This window comes from Amphibalanus amphitrite, unplaced genomic scaffold (genome assembly GCF_019059575.1).
Source record: "Amphibalanus amphitrite isolate SeventyFive unplaced genomic scaffold, NRLGWU_Aamphi_draft 000680F_arrow, whole genome shotgun sequence".
NCBI classification, from domain to species: domain Eukaryota; kingdom Metazoa; phylum Arthropoda; class Thecostraca; order Balanomorpha; family Balanidae; genus Amphibalanus; species Amphibalanus amphitrite.
The window spans coordinates 154543-172406 of NW_024882174.1; the positions used below are offsets into that span (position 1 = coordinate 154543).

Below are 17864 nucleotides of genomic sequence, written 5' to 3' on the forward strand. Positions count from 1 at the left end.
GGTTTTAGGTTTTAGGTTTGTAGGTTAGGTTAGGTTAGGTTGTAGGTTTGTAGGTTGTAGGTTGGTAGGTTGTAGGACTAGGTAAATAGGTAAGGTTAGGTCAGGTTTGATTATGTTTTTCTTTTATTTCCAGGACATATAAGTATCATTTTTGGATTCAGGATGTCAAATAATGTAAGAATATGAAAACTTTATATTTTAACAGTCACTCGGACTTAATGTATACTTTTACCGCTTAGGTCAGGTTTGATAGTGTTTTTCTTGTATCTGCACCACGTGTAGTATATTTGGATTCTGATTCAGGATGTCAAATTATTTCAGAATATGCCAAATTCATGTTTTAAAAGCGAAACAAACATTTTCTGAACATTTACCGGTTAATCTGCTCCTAGAGTACCTAACCAGTGTACCAACTAAATTTGGTGACTGCCTTTCACTAAAAAATCATTCGCCTGCCCTGCACCAAAAAATGCAGCTGCCGCCATGTGCCATATTCTGCGCATGCGAAGCTACGCCCGACGTGCGCTGAAATTTTCGGCACGATCCCAACACTTCCCCAGACATGTTCCTCATAGTATATTTTCCAGTCTGGCCCTTCTGTAACATTTTTAACCCAAGGAATTGAAAAACGCACTGGGGAGGAGTTTCTCCCAAGGATCAGCCAAAAACTAACCTGTTAGTGCTCAGGCGTACATTTGGTAGAAGCCGGTTCCAGTTCAGGTTCCAGCCGAATTCCTGGTATTGTCGTTGGCTTCCTTCACCTGCTCAAAAGATCGTACTTTGAAGCACTGTATGGATGAACAAACATGACATACCTCCCATACAATGATGAAAAACGCATGGACACGTGCTTACGGGGTAAACTACTTGAAATCAAGGCCTTAAAAATGAAAAATTTCTGTGTTTATCTCAGAAAGTTTGTTCAATGGTTGGTGCTCCTGAAATATTAGCCAATGAAATTAGAGGAATTGCTCAATTTGCCGTGCGCCTTGTGCCGGCCTTCAAAGCGTGTAAACTTTTGGAAAAAGCATGTGAAAGGAAAGGAGCCTTAGTTTTCTTCCAGCTAAAAGATCGATGATCAGCAGGTCTCTTTAAATCTCACCATAAAATTACTCCGTTTGCAACTACTTTCTCAACGCAACGCTTTCAACATCCACCAAGCCAGACAACCGTGAGCAGAATAATTTACGTGCGCAGGAAGCTTGAGCAGCTTAAGCTAAAGTGTATTGAATGATATATCTTTAAACTTCGGATCGTGACGTAACAGTCCTTAAAAAATCAAATGCTGTCTCAGATCTAATATTTTTACCAGTTCATTATATCTGTGGCCCTAATTTATTTATGTTGCGTCAATTTTGAAGATATCAAAGGCCATTTATAATATTTTTTTGAATTAGTTATTTTCTTACGTCAAGTTACCCCCATTTACATTTACATTACAACTGCAATCGTAAGATTATTTGAGCTGGCGCGGTTCTCGCGCCATATTTGAAACTTTCAAACGGAAAAAGGCGAAAAAATAGGTGTGCGGAGCGGCGGCAGTATGATTATTTATTTGATGCTTTCCTTTTACTGAGGGTGTTTCCAGAGTTGGCTCGTTGTTGCCTCCTTCTTCATATCAATATATAAATGTTACCTTAGATATATATCACGATTCGATATTATTAAGAAGCCCAGCTTTCAACAAGACAGCTTGACGTCAGGTAAATGGTACCTGATTTTGTCGAACTTTTATGATAAACAATGAACAAGTAGCAAACAACAATTTAGCTTATTTTGATGCATTATTTCAGTTTAGAAAATAGGCTAGTTAACCCACGAGCAGCTGGGGGGGGGGGGGCATTAAGTTGCCCTCTTTATGTTTTGTGGAATATCCAAAACCTGATGAGCTATGAACGTGAAACTTGGCATAGCTTCAAATGAATAGACCAACCTAGGCAATGGTTGAGGGAAGTTTAATTGTTGTAGCACTTGAGATGATGTCACAGTGACGTCATAAGGTTTTGTCATTTTCCGATATTGACCGTTTCTGATGTTGCTGAACATTAAACTTAAATGTGAATGAACTAGACAGCACCTGCTGTCATCCAAGTACACTTCCAACTAGTTTCTGACCAATAATCAGTCCTTTATACTCGGTCTCATTATCGGATATATTATGAGGAAACTGAGAGTCTGAAATTTATAAGTTGACTTCTGACCAGGGATGCGGAGCCGTGGAAATTTCAGACGGCTCCGGCTCCGGCTCCGGCTCCGGAGAAAAAAATCGGCTCCAGCTCCGGCTCCGGCTCCGGGTGAAATGTCATGGCGGCTCCGGCTCCGGCTCCGGCTCCGAGTAAAATGATCCGGCTCCGGCGGCTCCGGCTCCGGCGGCTCCGGCTCCGGCGGCTCCGACTCCGGCTTCTACTCAGTACATCCCCTAATACGGGTGGAAGAAAAAAGGCGATGGCCGATTGGTACACGTTGCTTCTGTATTTGTATAACAAGGCTGTTTTGAATACCACATTGTTTTACGCCTTGTACTGTCAAACCTAGGTAAATAATTGTTTCCTCTTAAGAAAAGGAGCCGGAGTCGCCCCCTTTTTTGACGGCTCCGGCTCCGCCTCCGGCTCCGGGCTATATTGTTTCACGGCTCCGGCTCCGGCTCCGGCTCCGGGCAAAATATGCCGGCTCCGGCGGCTCCGGCTCCGGCTCCGGCTCCGGCTCCGCATCCCTGCTTCTGACGCCACTGTGACGTCATTTCAAATGGGATCAGCATCAAATTTGGACACAAACTCGGCTAGGTATTCAGGAAGGCTTGTGCAAGGTTTCACTTCTCTTTCTCTTCGTGTTGCGACAATATCATCGCTGAAGTAAAGGGGGCAACCAAATGCCCCCCAGTGCCGGTGGGTGGCGCGGAGGCCCAGCGGCCGCCGGGCTAAGTGTGACACTGAGCATATACCAAGAAATTAATCAAAGCAATTCTGGACATTCTGACCCTTACATGCCATTTTATGTATCTCCTTTCAGAATGTCTTCTGTAAAGAAGCCAGCCACCCCTTCTGGAAGACTACCTCCAAAGTCTGTGAGAAGCCTTTCAAAAATAACACCATCTACCAGAGGAAAGGAAAATGAGCAAGACAAGAGTATATTTACTACACCAAAAGTTAAAATAGCAAAACGTGAGTCTCTGCTTCAAAGTAACCATGCTAATAAAAGCATCAGATTGTATGATGGTGGTGTAGAATATATTCAGTGCATGTATTTTATGATAATTGATTGTAATTTGTAGCTTTGCTTTAATCTTTCCAAGCATATACTCTATGTCATATGCATTTACTGCGCATTTACTTATATATATATATATATATATATATATATATATATATATATATATATATATATATATATATATATATATATATATATATATATATATATATATATATATATATATAGTTTTTAGTTAGTGCTTGCGCTCAACTTGGTAGTGGAAATAAGGCAGTTTTAGCTTTTGGGCATTAATATAATCTTTGTAAATACCAAGTGTTCTTGGTAAATAAATTTTAAATAAACAGTAATGGACTGTAAATGGACATTTTGTCCCAACAACAAGCTTTTGGCAATTCATTACTCAATATTTCCTGGGAATATAAAAAATGGTTCATAAAAGTTTGACAATTCACTCTCAATGTAGATGGGAATCTTAACTTATTTCACTAACTACAGACCTTAACATAGGGCATGTGATTAAATTCCAATGTCAAAATGTTTGTTCAGCTGTTTCAGCCTTAACCCTCGCCCGTATAGGGGGGTCTCGGTTTTTCGCAATAACTCGCGTAAAAAGCGGTCGATCGTGACGAAACTTCCAGTACCCTCGAGTTGATCAATTTTACACCTACCTTGAAAATTTATTGACCCTGACCCAAATGGCCTTTTACCTGTGACCTATTTCTCGAGACCATGTTTGGCCGGAATCGCAATTCGGCGTATGTTGGCTCGCATTAGCAGCCAGTTTAGCAGCAATTTAGCAACCAGTTTAACATTGACGAAGTAGTTTTGGTGCCTTCGTAACATGCTACGAAGCTGTCAGAGGCGGTTGACACTTACTTACCGGCAGAACCCCTACTGGTTGACCTGACCTGACCTGACCCGACCCGGCCTAAAAGCATAAAGACATCATATGTGATCAAAACTAACATGATATTTGTGATTAGCACCCCGAAATACGTCATAGCAGCGACACTTTACGACGTTCTAACAGGTCCCGATTTTCCGACTTTTGAGTCATTGACCTGATCTGGAAGGTCAACCAATGACCTAGGACCTTAAAATTGGGTATCATCGGCTTCCTTTCAGCACGGGCAACACGCTCGTTTTTTCCGCAAAGCTCTAGCTCGATCAGGGGCGAAACGGCAGGGGGGGTCAAACGGACCCCCCCCCCCCCCCCCGTATACGCTCGCGGCTGGCAAACCACCAATACGGGCGAGGGTTAAATCTCTGCATGTTACTATATAAGAATCATCATGTTTTGGTTGCTGGTTCTGGGAATTAGAACCCACACCACGATATTACAAGTTGTGGAGGATCTGGTAAGTATGTGCTGTGCAGCTGCCTCGGCAGCTCCGCCGTGTCATCTGCCCTCTGTGTCTGACCCGGGGCCGTGCCGCGACAGGTGGCAGTCTGCGCACGCCGCTGTCGGTGGACCGTCGCCATGGCGCGGCGCCCAGCACCCCTGTCGGCGGCACCCCGGTACGGCGCAGCCGCGGCTCGGCCGGCGACCCGCTGGCCAGTCTGCTGGCCGACCAGGCCGTCACCGTTAAGGTTGGCGTGCGCGTCCGACCCATGACCGACAGGTGAGCCGCTGGCCGCGCTGCGCAGGCGGTACCGTCGGTACCAGCGGTGTGTCCAATAATTAATCGTGTTGCTGAATTAATCGTGCAACCATTTTCAAGCAAATTATTCCAAGACTGATGTCTTAGTTACACCATCTTTAAAGTGGTTATCAAACCAGGAATCCGTGTGCGACAAGGAACGCTCAGACTCGGACGTCAGCAGAATGGTCTCTGGTCACGGCTCCTGTTTGTATGTCTGTGTGTGACAGGGAGCGCTCAGACCCGGACGTCAGCAGAATGGTGTCCGGTGACGGCTCCTGTTTGTATGTCTGTGTGTGACAGGGAGCGCTCAGACCCGGACGTCTGCAGAATCGTCTCCGGTGACGGCTCCTGCGTTCTCCTGGACACCGAGCTGCACCCGTCACAGGCGTTCTACTATGACCACGTGTTTTGGTCGATCGACCCGGCGGACCAGCTCTTCCACAATCAGAAGCAGGTGGGTACCGGTCCGCGGCTCCGAGTTTGTGTACATGTTCACGACTGCCCCTAACCGATACTGTGTGTTTCCAACTTTTTTCTTGCATCTTCTACTCCTCTCGATCATTTGAAGTTGTGAAACTGAAGCTTTTGCGATGTGTGCACTCATTGCTAGATTATGAAGAGTTGCTTTTGTATTTTTATTGTGACTTGGTGTTTGTTTCATTAGCTATTAATGTGCGATGCTTTCAGGTGTACGAGAGTGTCGCCGCGCCGCTACTGAAGAGTGCCTTTGAGGGCTACAACGTCTGTCTGCTGGCTTATGGACAGACGGGCAGCGGAAAAACGTACAGGTAATGCCTTTTCAGTCGCATGTTTGAAACCTGTCTGTACTGGCTGTATTGCTTTGATTCTAGACTTTTACGGCGTGTCTTGATTGCCTTTTCCCGTACCCTCTCCACCGCTGTACTTCAGTCGCTGACCCGTTTGGTCGGTGCACTTCTCAGTATGATGGGCAGGCTTGGCGCCGAGGACGCCGGTACAGAGGAGCCCTGTGAGCTGGCCGGCGTCATACCGCGGTTCTGCGTGGACCTGTTCAAACAGACGGCCAGCGCAGAGTACCAGACTACAGTGCAGGTGAGTATCAGAGTACCAGACTACAGTGCAGGTGAGTATCAGAGTACCAGACTACAGTGCAGGTGAGTATCAGAGTACCAGACTACAGTGCAGGTGAGTATCAGAGTACCAGACTACAGTGCAGGTGAGTATCAGAGTACCAGACTACAGTGCAGGTCAGTATCAGAGTACCAGACTACAGTGCAGGTCAGTATCAGAGTACCAGACTACAGTGCAGGTGAGTATCAGAGTACCAGACTACAGTGCAGGTGAGTATCAGAGTACCAGACTACAGTGCAGGTGAGTATCAGAGTACCAGACTACAGTGCAGGTGAGTATCAGAGTACCAGACTACAGTGCAGGTGAGTATCAGAGTACCAGACTACAGTGCAGGTGAGTATCAGAGTACCAGACTACAGTGCAGGTGAGTATCAGAGTACCAGACTACAGTGCAGGTGAGTATCAGAGTACCAGACTACAGTGCAGGTGAGTATCAGAGTACCAGACTACAGTGCAGGTGAGTATCAGAGTACCAGACTACAGTGCAGGTGAGTATCAGAGTACCAGACTACAGTGCAGGTGAGTATCAGAGTACCATACTACAGTGCAGGTGAGTATCAGAGTACCAGACTACAGCGCAGGTGAGTATCAGAGTACCAGACTACAGTGCAGGTAAGTATCAGAGTACCAGACTACAGTGCAGGTGAGTATCAGAGTACCAGACTACAGTGCAGGTGAGTATCAGAGTACCAGACTACAGTGCAGGTGAGTATCAGAGTACCAGACCACAGTGCAGGTGAGTATCAGAGTACCAGACTACAGTGCAGGTGAGTATCAGAGTACCAGACCACAGTGCAGGTGAGTATCAGAGTACCAGACTACAGTGCAGGTGAGTTATATCAGAGTACCAGACCACAGTGCAGGTGAGTATCAGAGTACCAGACTACAGTGCAGGTCAGTATCAGAGTACCAGACTACAGTGCAGGTATCAGAGTACCAGACTACAGTGCAGGTGAGTATCAGAGTACCAGACCACAGTGCAAGTCAGTACGAGGGTAACGTGCACTGCCGAAACTGCCAAGGTGCTCAGCAGGTCAGCATTGGTGGACCAGCTTCATTTATTTCCGTTTCATTTATTTCATTTCTGGCTTGAGACGTATTAATCATATGGGGAACATTAAAAGAGATGTGCTTTAGCTAGCAATGAACATCAACATTTTTTTTTTTACTGCCTTTCTTTTCGTTCATGGAGACATTGCGTGAGACTAACCTCTGACCCCTCTTCCAACGGCGTCGTGCAGGTCAGCTACTACGAAATCTACCAGGAGCGGATCCGGGACCTGCTGGCCGCCTCGGACGACAAACGGTCCGGCCTGCGCGTGCGCGAGCACCCGAGCCTGGGGCCGCACGTGGTCGGCCTGACAGCCGTGGCCGTGGACGGCTGGCCGCTGATGAGGGTGAGCGCCGGACGGGGAACCGGGAAGGTAACATCGATGGTGCTTAGTAGCTGCTGCTGTTATGCTTGATGTTGGCCTCCATTTTTAGCATTTCAATCATTTCGAACTTGATCAGGTGGACACCTGTCCAGTTCACGAAACACTCCAGATGCCCCAATGACGCAAGCATTAGCATCATTGCAAATTGTACTCATTAGTTACAGTTTTCTGAGTTTGACCGGTCGCTTTGCCGTCGTGTTCGTGTTGGCGCGTACTAAAACTAGTGTCTGATCTGATCGCTGTGGTCGGTGGCTGTTTCGACAGAGCCTGATGGACCAGGGGAACCGGCTGCGAGCCACCGCCTCCACGGGCATGAACAACAAGAGCTCTCGGTCTCACTCGGTGCTCACACTCACCGTCACACAGACTCAGGTATGGCGTGGGCGACTGACTGCTGACACTCACCGTCACTCAGACTCAGGTATGGCAGCGGCGACTGACTGCTGACACTCACCGTCATACAGACTCGGGTATGGGGCAGGCGACGGGGCGACTAACCGCGAATGGCTCAGTATCAACATTGCAGTTTCTGATCAATATGCGTTGTCCACATAACTAATGAATACTACATATTTTGTCACGAGTTTAACCGTTCATACTTCATAGTAAATCACGCCAAGTTCACGGATGGCTCATATTGCACGCCTGGCGCGGGTGTTTGACTGCGTCCGGCCCCGTCACAGTCTCAGCCCGCTGTGAAGGCCTATCGCCGTCTATCTCTACTGCTGACGGGTCTCTCCGCTCCCCCAGACGGAGACGGTGGACGGCGAACAGCTGGAGAGCCAGCAGACGGCCCAGGTCAACCTGGTAGATCTGGCCGGCAGTGAGCGTGTGGCGCAGGCGCACACCACCGGCGTCCGACTCAGGGTCAGTACGGGGGGATAGAGTCGCTACCCTGTACGGGCGGCTCGTAGGCAGTACGGTCAGCTCGGGTTCAGTACGGATGGCTCAGCGGCGCTCAGGACCAGTGTGGGCGGCAGCCTTTGAACGTTGTTGTTCCTCTCAGCCACTTCCAAGCCTTCACCTCAAACTCTGCTGTTGAGGTCTCTGGCCGAGCCAACTAAGTCTCATCTTACCTCGTTGCTTGTGCGCTGTTTAAACGAGACAGTAAAGCTCTTACCCGTGACCCGCAATCGGACAGGAGGGCGTGGTCATCAACAAGTCACTGCTGACGCTGGGCAAGGTCATCATGGCTCTGGTGGACGGCGGCAGGGCGCACATCCCCTACCGGGAATCGGCGCTCACCTGGCTGCTCAAGGTACGCATGACGCCGGATGACGGCGTCCGACAGACTCTTTTTGAGACTACTGGCTGAATGTGATAGCTTGTGTGCGGCGATGCCTATTTGAGAACCATAACATCATCATGTTCACTGTCCAGTATCTAGTCTAGTATTCTATCTGCCCTCTCCCTTGTCCCTACTGACCAGACGTTTCGTGTCCCCACCAGGAGAGTCTGGGCGGTAACTCGCGGACCGCTATGCTGGCCACCATCAGCCCGTGCTCGTCCCACGCCGAGGAGACGCTCTCCACGCTCCGCTACGCCTGCAAAACCAACCAGATCGTCAACAGCGTGCATGTCAACGAGGACCCGCGCGCGCGGATCATACGGTCAGTCGGGTGCGCTTCACGGGACGGATGAAGGAGCGTAGATGGAGACATATGACGAGTAGGTTCGCGTGTGTACGGGCAAGGCGTGATTCTGTCAAAGAGGTGTCATACGTTTATACTGCTACACTTCTTTGAAATTGGTTTTGGCATATTTTATTCATATTAGCATAAATGGGTGACAAACAAACGGGACCAGTCACGGTTTTAGCGTGTCTCGACTATCTGGTCTAGTCAGGGTTCGTCACTATCCGCTGCGGCCGTCGGTCGTCTGTGTGGCAGTTACTCTGTGTCGCCACTGTACCGTACTGTTACCCCGTCGGTCTCCTCCCAGTGAGCTGCGGGCGGAGCTGGAGCGGCTGCGTCAGGAGCAGACGCCTGCGGCTCCGGCCGCCGGTGAGCCGGCCGATCAGCAGTCGCCCTCCACCGGTACCGACTCGCCGAACGCCATCCGCCACCGACTGGCCATCACCCAGCTCAAGCGGAAGCTGCAGCAGAAGGAGCTGATGCTGCGCACCCAGCACAACGAGCTAGAGGAGGCCAAACGGTAAGTGGTGGGCGACGGGTGGTCATTGACATAAAAGTAAGGGATTGGGAACGAATGAAAGTTTTTGGATGCGTGCCGTGTGTGATGTTACGTAGGAAGAGGTCACCCAAAAAAAAAAAAAAATTGGATGAATGATAATAAGAAGGTAAGTTAATAACATTTCATTTTGTACTTACTAGACTGTCATATTTTTAAATAAATTTAGTCCGTACCTTTTGAATGAAGGATTCACAAGCACAGAGCCCCCGCTAAGCGGAGCTTGTTGCGTTGGTCCTGCCCTCTTCCCTCCGATCGCGCAATTCCGGTTCTATAGCAGAATTTGGAATCCAAAGTTTAACGTGCGCTTATAGCCGCGCACGGACGGTCCCTTACTAAATTCGCCTGGCTACGGCCTGCCACCAACCGCAACCATACCTGTCAGGAGGCTCATAAACGTCAAACGCCCGTCGCGCTTCGAACCCGGACTGTTATAACCGGGAACGCGTGCTCTCACCATGCGGAGACCAACGCTCTACCGACTGAGCTACGGGACCGGCATATCAGTAATGTCTAGCTGCAGCTGGTTTGCTAGCCAACTTATTCATTTTATTTCAGCCAAGTCCAGCGGTCTGTATCCCGTCCGTTCCGTTTCAGCCGTCTGGCGGAGGGCGGTGGCGCCGCCCGGCCCGTCGCCGCCGCCCGTCCGTCGGCCGGTGTGCCGTTTGTCGGCCACGTCTCGCAGCCGTCGCTGGTGAACCTGCTGCCCGACCCGGCGCTCACCGAGACGGTGGCCTACCCACTGGCCGAGGGGGACACCACGCTGGGCGCCGCGGAGACGGCCGCAGTCCGACTGCACGGCCTGCTGATCGACAAACTGCACTGGTGGGTGGGAACGGGGCGGGACTGGGAGGTGGCCTCTGCAGACGGAAGAGACAGGTCACCGGTGGGTGGAGCGGGCCGATTAGTGTGACATTCTGGTCACTGGACGTGGTGCGGACCGAGTGTGGGCCGTCGAGTTGTGGACAATATGCGGGTTACCAGGCAGCCGACGAGGACTTTGTGATACTGTAATTGGGCTGTATATGTGAATTCGGGATGAGTGCCCGGGTGATCCCATGTTAACATGTATGACCTGTCGCCCCCCAGCTCTGTGACCCGGAGCGGCACACGGGTGACGCTGCACCCCAGCGCCGGCTGTGTGTGCACCGTGAACGGCTCAGAGGTGACGGCGCCGACGGCCCTGCAGCACGGCGACCGGCTCGTGCTCGCCGGAGAGGTGTTCCTCCGGCTCCACCTGCCCGCCCACCCGCTGCTCGGGCTGCGAGACTTCGCCGACGCCAAGGCAGAGCTCGACAGGAAAAACGAGGAAAAGTGAGCATCTGTGAATCGTAAAATATCGGCTATTAATTTCGTCTTTCATAGTCCTTCATAGAAGGAAACGTTTCTTAGAATTCTTCGAATTGCTGTCATTGAAGCTCAAAATTTATATTCGTAAGTAAAGGCCCTGCATTACCTATGTGTGCTGACTGCCGATAGTGTTTGCCGTGTCCCGTGCTGGCCCTGGGCGTTGACGAGTGACGGCTGTGCCTCCAGGGCTGCTCAGGAGCAGGAGCGGCTACGCCAGCGGGTGAAACAGGAGCTGCTTCAGGAGTTGGAGCAGGAGCAGGCCGATGCCGAGCTGGAGAAGCGCGCCCAGCAGATTCAGCTCGAGAAGCAGATCGACACACTCAAGGAACAGCTGGTACGCACGGGATGGATTACTGAATGGAAGGAAAAGAGGAAAAGCGTTTTTTAACCGTTTTACAAGTGCCGCAGGCAGTCAAACAGATGGACGAACGCACGTCGTACACGAACACACGTCGTGCTGTTTGCCACTTCGGATCAGTGTGCAGCCATCTGGGCTTGAACGTTGCCGCTCGCCCCGTCTCGTTCCCGTGCTCCGTCTTCTAATATTTGCCCGTGTGTCTCTTAGGAGCAGCTGAAGGAGCAGGAGCGTCGCCCTCCTGCCCGCTCGACTGACAGCCCGGCCGACTCCTCGTCTCTCAACGTCAGCCTCTACCACTCAGATCTGCTCGAGGTACGTTGTAGTCGGTAATGCAGTGGAGTGGTAGCGTGTATTACAGCCACCGCCCACCAGTGCAACTCTGCGTCGGTTGTTGTCGAATTCTTACTTGCATTGACCAGCCTCATCACTGAATCTTTTTGCGTTGAGTTTGTGACATAGGACGTGTTTCGTTTGTTCGGTGCCATGCTAATGCGTTAATGTTTGGTTGCATGTTCTGCATTTTGGAATCCGGGAATCGACGTCCTTGGTATTTCTATCTCCCTTGCTCTACGTCTGGTTCACCTCCCCCTTCTGTCTCGTTGTGTCTGACAATTCTTGTGGGCCGCCCTGCAGCAAATCGAGGGTGTGTTCGGCGACTCGTCGGGCCGCGGCTCGTCGGATCGCAGGACTGCTCCGTCTGCCGCTCACCCTCCCGTGTCGGCTCCGGACGCGGCGCGGCTCTCCCAGCTGGTCACCGAGGGCAACGCGCTGCTCCGCCGGCTCAACAAAAAAGTGGTGAGTCCGTGACTGCAGCGCACTAATGTCTGTAATTGGTAGGAGAACCGGTGAGCTGGCAGTTTGTAGCCTGTTCTTAAGATTCTTGTTCTGATTCTCTTCCCGATTCTCTGCCCGAAGGGACTGATAAGCATCGGCCCTACTCGATTTCAAGTAACCTGTTAAATAAATCATTTGATTCTGTGTATAGGTACTGTATCATGACTTGAGCCAATTTCTGTACTCCCTTTCAGACGCTGAGTTCCGACCTGGAGCTGAGCTGCGGCACGCTGCGTCCTGTTGCCATGGTGACGGACGGGGAGCACGGGGTGTGCACCAGTTGGAGTTTGGAGACCTTAGAGGACAAGGTCGCCTCGCTCAGACAGCTCTGGGAGGAGGTGAGTTCCCGGGCTCGCTCCGATAATTCTGGGGGAGGTTAGTAAGATATGGTGCGGTAAACGGACCAAGAGGAGGGAGCCTGTCCACCGCCCAGTGCCCATTCATGAATGAAATGTAGTAGATGAACCGGGTGGGGCTGAAGGCTACACAGAGGTACAAAGAGAATACTTATGCATCTGGAGATGGAATGAGTGGAATGAGTGGAATGGAATGAGCTGTGGAATGCACTCACTTGAAGGGATGGAGTAAAGATAATCGACATTCCACGGAATCTGTGACTGATTTACTCCAGTCCTGACGTTCTGACGTCCGTTGCAGCGCGACTCGTCGTCGACCTCGCTGTGCGACGTCAGTGTGGTGCTCGACTCGCGCTCCGGGTGGCGGCAGCAGCACGACCTGCGCCGCAGCGGCCGGCTGGCGGACGACCCGGCCGGCGGCGGCCGGCGCCGCTCCTCGGTCAGGGGCAGACGCTGCAGCGACGGACAGCCAGGTGAGGAACGTAGATAGAGAGTCAGAGAGAGGAACGGAGACGGACCGGTGAGAAACAGAGACGAGAGTCGAATGAGAGAAAGGGACTGATACCTATGGGCCTGGTGGGAGACAGGCAGCTTGGTTGGTGATATGAGCAGTGACGAGCCGGTCGTGTCGGCGACTGTGACAGTCTGACCCGACCGTGACCCGAGTCCGAACTCCGTCTGCCCTCACAGAGGAGGCGGCGCTGTCGGTGGCCGAGTTCTGCTCCCCGCTGGTACACGAGTGCGCTGACTGGCGGTCGGCCGGCGCGCGGCCCGTGCTGCTCGGTATACAGGCACTGCAGACAGCACTCAGTGCCGTGGAGGGCGTGTGGCGTCAATCGGCTCTGCTGCGAGCTCAGGACAGCTTCACAGAGGTGAGACGATGGCTGATGGCTGTGGGACCGGAATGGGAAGTCGTCCAGGGATGAATATGTCGGGTTCTGCGATATACTCTACGGGCAACGACGCCGAGTAATGGGTCGGTGGGGTTATTATCTATTATTGCGAGGACTTTTTTCCTTTTTGCCGGTTTGAACATTTTTATTGGATTTGCTTTTGCAAAGCCTGGTCCATGACCATCTGCCTCACTTTTTTTTTACCTTCGGAACATTTTTTAAACAAATTGTATGTCTGAGCCGTCTGTTGCCGCTCAACTTGTGTCAGACGGCTGCTGGTGTCAGACGCTGGTGGGTCTGTTGTCACTCTCTGGTGTCTGCTGATACGACTGTGGTCTGTATTATGTATACCTGATCCGTCTGTGTCTATGTCAGGCGCTGGTGGGTCTGTTGTCGCGCTGGCTCCGGCTGAGCTCGGCGTTTGCCGTGTGGCGGCGCGGCCGTCTCTCCTCCGAAGAGGACGTGGAAGCCTCCATCTCCCAGCTGGATGACGTGATGGACAGGCTGCAGAACGGCATCGGCTTCATCTACCAGGTCAGTGTGTCGGACAGCTGCTGGGTCAGACAGGCTTCGGGTCTCCTGGTGAGTGACTAACTGGCTCAACGGCCTGAATGTGGTGTCTGCACTGTTGTGTGAACCCGTGTCTTCTCGTTAACGAGATATCGTCCTGTGGTCTGTTGTGTGACCTCGGTCTGTTGTGTGAGCTCCTGATCCGTTGCGTGAGCTCGGGTTTGTTGTATCAGCTCGGTTCTGTTGTGTGGGATAGGATCTGTATGAGCTTGGATCAGCTGCTGTGCGAGCTCGGATATGTTGTGTGGGCCTGCGTCTCCCCGTCGACAGGGTATCGTTCTGTGGTCTGTAATTATGAGCGAGCTCTGTCCGTTCCGTCGACAGGGAATCGGCGGCCGAGTGAGCAGCCTGGCCGAGGAGCACCTGTCGGGCTGCCGGCGTCTGACGGTCCGACTCTGCCGACTGATCGGCACCGCCGCCGAGGAGCTCACCGAACCGGAGGCCATGGTGGGCACAGCGGACCCGAAATGACGGGAGCTCTCTCGCCGAAATGTGAAAATGGGATAGCGCTGTAATCAGAGCATTTAGAGTTTGTTCTGGCTGACTTGGCCTCGCGAAGGCTTTAGACTTCCTGCTCTGTCTCTCTGACCCTCCCCTCCCTTTCGCTATGTCCTCAGACCAAGGATCAGGCCAGTGACACCCTGGCGGAGCTGACCTCCCCGTCCCCGGCATGTCTCCGTTCCTCAGATTGAGGAGTGAGGGCCTGTTCAGCGACTGAGCTGACTTTCTGTTGTGTTCCTCAGACTGAGGGTCTAACCAGCGACACCCTGACGGAACTGACAGCCGGTGCGGTAATGGCGCTCGACCACGCCATGCTCCAACTGATACGCAGCTGTGAGGACGCCGAGGTGCTCATCACAGGTGGGAAACCCGACAGACTACTCGCGGCTACCGTATTACTTTAGCCCAACTGGCACGGAAGGTATCAACTGATCGTTCTCCACGCCTCTCAAGTAGAGTATGTATTGGCGTCTGGCCTGGTTATGACTTATAACCGTTTGACTTTGAAGTTCAGCGCATTTATGCGATTGAAATCCAATGCCTTACCTACGACCATCGAACGGTAGGCGTTTGTATGCAGAGGTGGTCATGCTACAAGAAATATCTATCACTAACCCATGCGTGTCTCAGCTACAGCTTACTGTTACTTTCATCTTTCACACGCAGGTCTGGTGGACGACTCGGTGGCACCGGAGTCTGCCGACTCCGGCGGCCTGTACTCGGCCGCCCACGAGCTGGTGGCGTGCCTGCGGAGCTGGCTGCAGAGGGCGCGGACCGTGCAGGTTAGTTGTGTACAGCTGCGAACGGAGCGGAGGTTATCTTAGCGTCTCCGAGCGCCTGACACTCACTGCTCGTCGTTCTTAACTTGTCGCTCGCTGCTAAATGCTCATCGCTGATAAGTTAGAGTCGAACACCCATGTAAGTGACGCTCTATAAGGTACTCTACGTTAATCATAGTGTTGTTGGCTGTTGTAATGCAATGTTTTGCTTTCAAAGGAGCCCGGCCCTTTTGTTATTTTTCAACTCTGTTGTAGTTGATCAACTTTTTTTCTGCTCTAGACGGCACTCTGTGGCGTCTTCCTCTATCCGTTGTTCGCCTTCTTCCCGTCCCTCTCACATAACACGTCTCCGTGTCGCGGTCAGACGGCGGCGTCTGGCAGTGGCGACTCAGCAGCCGGCAGCAGCGACTCCGACCCTTCTCTCAAATACCGACTGGCCAGCGTGCAGCAGGCGTGCGGCTGGGTGACGGCGCTCAGCTCTGCCGTCAGACTCATCATGCTCGCCGTCGACCGGCATCACAGAGGTAGGCGAAGATAGGGTGTAGTGGGACGGTGGACTGTGTGTTTATCGTGAGACAAGTTTATAACTTGATCGGTGTGAGTATGTTTACGCTGTTTGTGGTAAGTGGTTTGGCGTATGCTTTATTACAACACCGTATGACGTGAGTACCGCATTCGATCACGTATCAGATGTCGTAAAGGACCTTCGGTGGCTCAGGGCTGATCAGCTGGTCGGCTATCACACTCTCTGCCTGCTAAGGAGAATCATGGTCACGGGTCAGCCAGGTGATTTAGCCGCGATGTTGACTACTGCTGAACATGCCTATGACACGCGGCAATCTCATCAGCTGAGGCGCTCACACGCTGTAAGCAATTCCGGAGTCCGTCGTTTCAGTTTTAGGGCAGCTGAGTTGTATAACCGCCTCCCGCCTGATTTGCGTAATGCCCAACATATCTATCAGTTCAAGCGCCGTTTGAAAGATTTTTTTCTCGGAGATGATGTGAGGCGATGATATGGATTTGTCTAGTCGGCTGATTGACCTCTGGCCAGTGTGTGGTGGTTATGGGTGTTTGTGTGTCTGATATGCGTGTGTTTTCGTGTCATCTTTAACGTTATCTCGTTTTATGTCCCATCTTTTTATACACATGACGTGAAACTTTTAAATAGCCACTGTGAAGTGGAAAGTTGCTATACATACATAATACATAATATGTTCCTATGGATTCCTACGGTACCTTACCTACTGTAGAATTATGAACGCTCTTGATGCCTGATGGCCTTTTTACCGTCATAACGCCCTTTTATCACCGCGGCGCCGTGTCCCTGTCTCTCACAGGCGCCCGGCTGGACCGGGCCACGCTGTGTGACGCCGTCCGGAAGCTGCTGCATTCGTGCCGCCGCCTGACGCCGGCACTGGCCGCCGCCCGCAGTGCGTCGGCCGGCGGCGGCCGGCGCTCGGCCGACGCCGGGCTGCGCCAGGGCCGCTCGGAGCTGGCGGCCGCCGCCGGCGCCGTGCTCCGCCACCTGGACGCCGCCGACGACTCGGCCAGCACGGTGCTGAGCGGCGCCAGCGACGGCGGCGCGTCGCGCGCGGCGCGCACCCCCGACACCACCATGTTCGGCTCGCTGCTCGACTCGCCGGCCGGCGAGCGTCTCTCGCCGCTGCCCGCCGACCAGATGGCCGCCCGGCTGCGCCAGGCCGTCCGACAGCTGGAGCGCAGTCCCAGCAAGTCGAGTCTGCGCACGCCCGACAGTCCCGTCAAGGGCCGGGTACAGTTCAGTCGGCCGGCGCGCGCGGACCGGTCCTAGTGGGGCTGAACGACAGAGGACAGCCCGCCCAGGATCTGCGGGCCGGGAGGGGAATGGGGACCAACGGAGAGCAGTCATAGTGAAGTAGATAACGAGTGGAACGCATTGGCGCCGTGTTCGTGACAAGTTACGGTAGAGTGTAGGCTTATAATTTTTCCGCGGTATAGCAGGTAGGTGACACGTTTGTGTGTGTGCGTGTAATTATTACGTAGATTGTTCGGCGTGTAGTTGTGACGTGACCATGCCTTTTTGCTTCCATTATACGGTCAGTTGTGGTTAAGTTACAACAGCGGGCATTAACACCGCTGGAAATGTGATGCTCTAACCATCCTCAGGCTTGGAATCATTGCGCGATTCCAGGTATCGGTCGACTCTAACGGACAGTGTCGTCTGATCTGACGAATCGCTGACTTCACCGGAGTGATTATGAGACAGAAACGGACCACACCGCGCGAACTACCGCTTAGGGCCTCCTTGAGTAACTTCTATCGCCGGTGTCACGGTCTTGTAACGCATGCTTCCCAAAGATTAATTTGCCGTGGGTACTGGTACTGAAGATGAGGTGATCTGACCTTTCGGAATGTGATGCCGTAACATCGTATGATAACGGAGGAGGGTTGTGATTGTGACCAAACGTCCGTCATCAACAATGAATACAGTGCATTTGTTGTTTGGTGATGACCTTTCAGAGGACGCTCATTCATCCAGTTGGCTTGGTGTCCGGTTAAAATCTGGAAGCGCGTTTAGTAACTCGTCACTTTTTCCATAGCATCCGTTCTAGTTTTGCAATCTGTTTGCCTTTTCCAGTACAGCGGATGGTT

The 17864-nt window shown here is 52.0% G+C and overlaps 2 protein-coding genes across 3 annotated transcripts in view; one reads left to right on the forward strand and one right to left on the reverse strand.

Moving 5' to 3' along the window:
- Positions 1-1169, reverse strand: part of LOC122364512 (tudor domain-containing protein 5-like) — a 42623-nt gene extending 41454 nt beyond the window's left edge. The window contains exons 1-2 of one of the 2 annotated variants that reach the window (XM_043334945.1): positions 1103-1169; positions 674-761 (exon numbers count right to left, since the gene is read on the reverse strand). The gene's annotated coding sequence lies outside the window, so the exon portion shown is untranslated. Of the gene's footprint in view, positions 1-673; positions 874-1102 lie in introns of those variants that run through there. The other variant, XM_043334944.1, reaches the window with a different exon arrangement.
- A 349-nt stretch (positions 1170-1518) lies between these two features.
- LOC122364513 (kinesin-like protein KIF14) lies at positions 1519-17717 on the forward strand. The gene is made up of 26 exons (XM_043334946.1): positions 1519-1703; positions 3010-3161; positions 4655-4835; positions 5157-5310; positions 5544-5644; positions 5798-5927; positions 7208-7363; positions 7667-7774; positions 8153-8269; positions 8544-8660; positions 8852-9012; positions 9344-9556; positions 10190-10417; positions 10682-10906; positions 11129-11276; positions 11508-11612; positions 11934-12095; positions 12329-12472; positions 12792-12963; positions 13181-13362; positions 13759-13917; positions 14278-14400; positions 14697-14814; positions 15121-15236; positions 15598-15757; positions 16571-17717. The coding sequence occupies exons 2-26, from the start codon at positions 3011-3013 to the stop codon at positions 17041-17043; spliced, it is 4104 nt and encodes a 1367-aa protein (XP_043190881.1). The 5' UTR covers positions 1519-1703; position 3010; the 3' UTR covers positions 17044-17717.
- The last annotated feature ends 147 nt before the right edge of the window (positions 17718-17864 follow it).

What these genes read in the sequence shown, in the direction of transcription:
- LOC122364513 (XM_043334946.1), top strand. Translation starts at nt 3,011, where the DNA reads ATGTCTTCTGTAAAGAAGCCAGCCACCCCTTCTGGAAGACTACCTCCA. An exon ending in ACGGCTGGCCGCTGATGAGG is followed by an intron (nt 7,364 to 7,666) that starts GTGAGCGCCGGA and finishes CTGTTTCGACAG; the next exon opens with AGCCTGATGGACCAGGGGAA. An exon ending in CGCCGAGGTGCTCATCACAG is followed by an intron (nt 14,815 to 15,120) that starts GTGGGAAACCCG and finishes TTTCACACGCAG; the next exon opens with GTCTGGTGGACGACTCGGTG.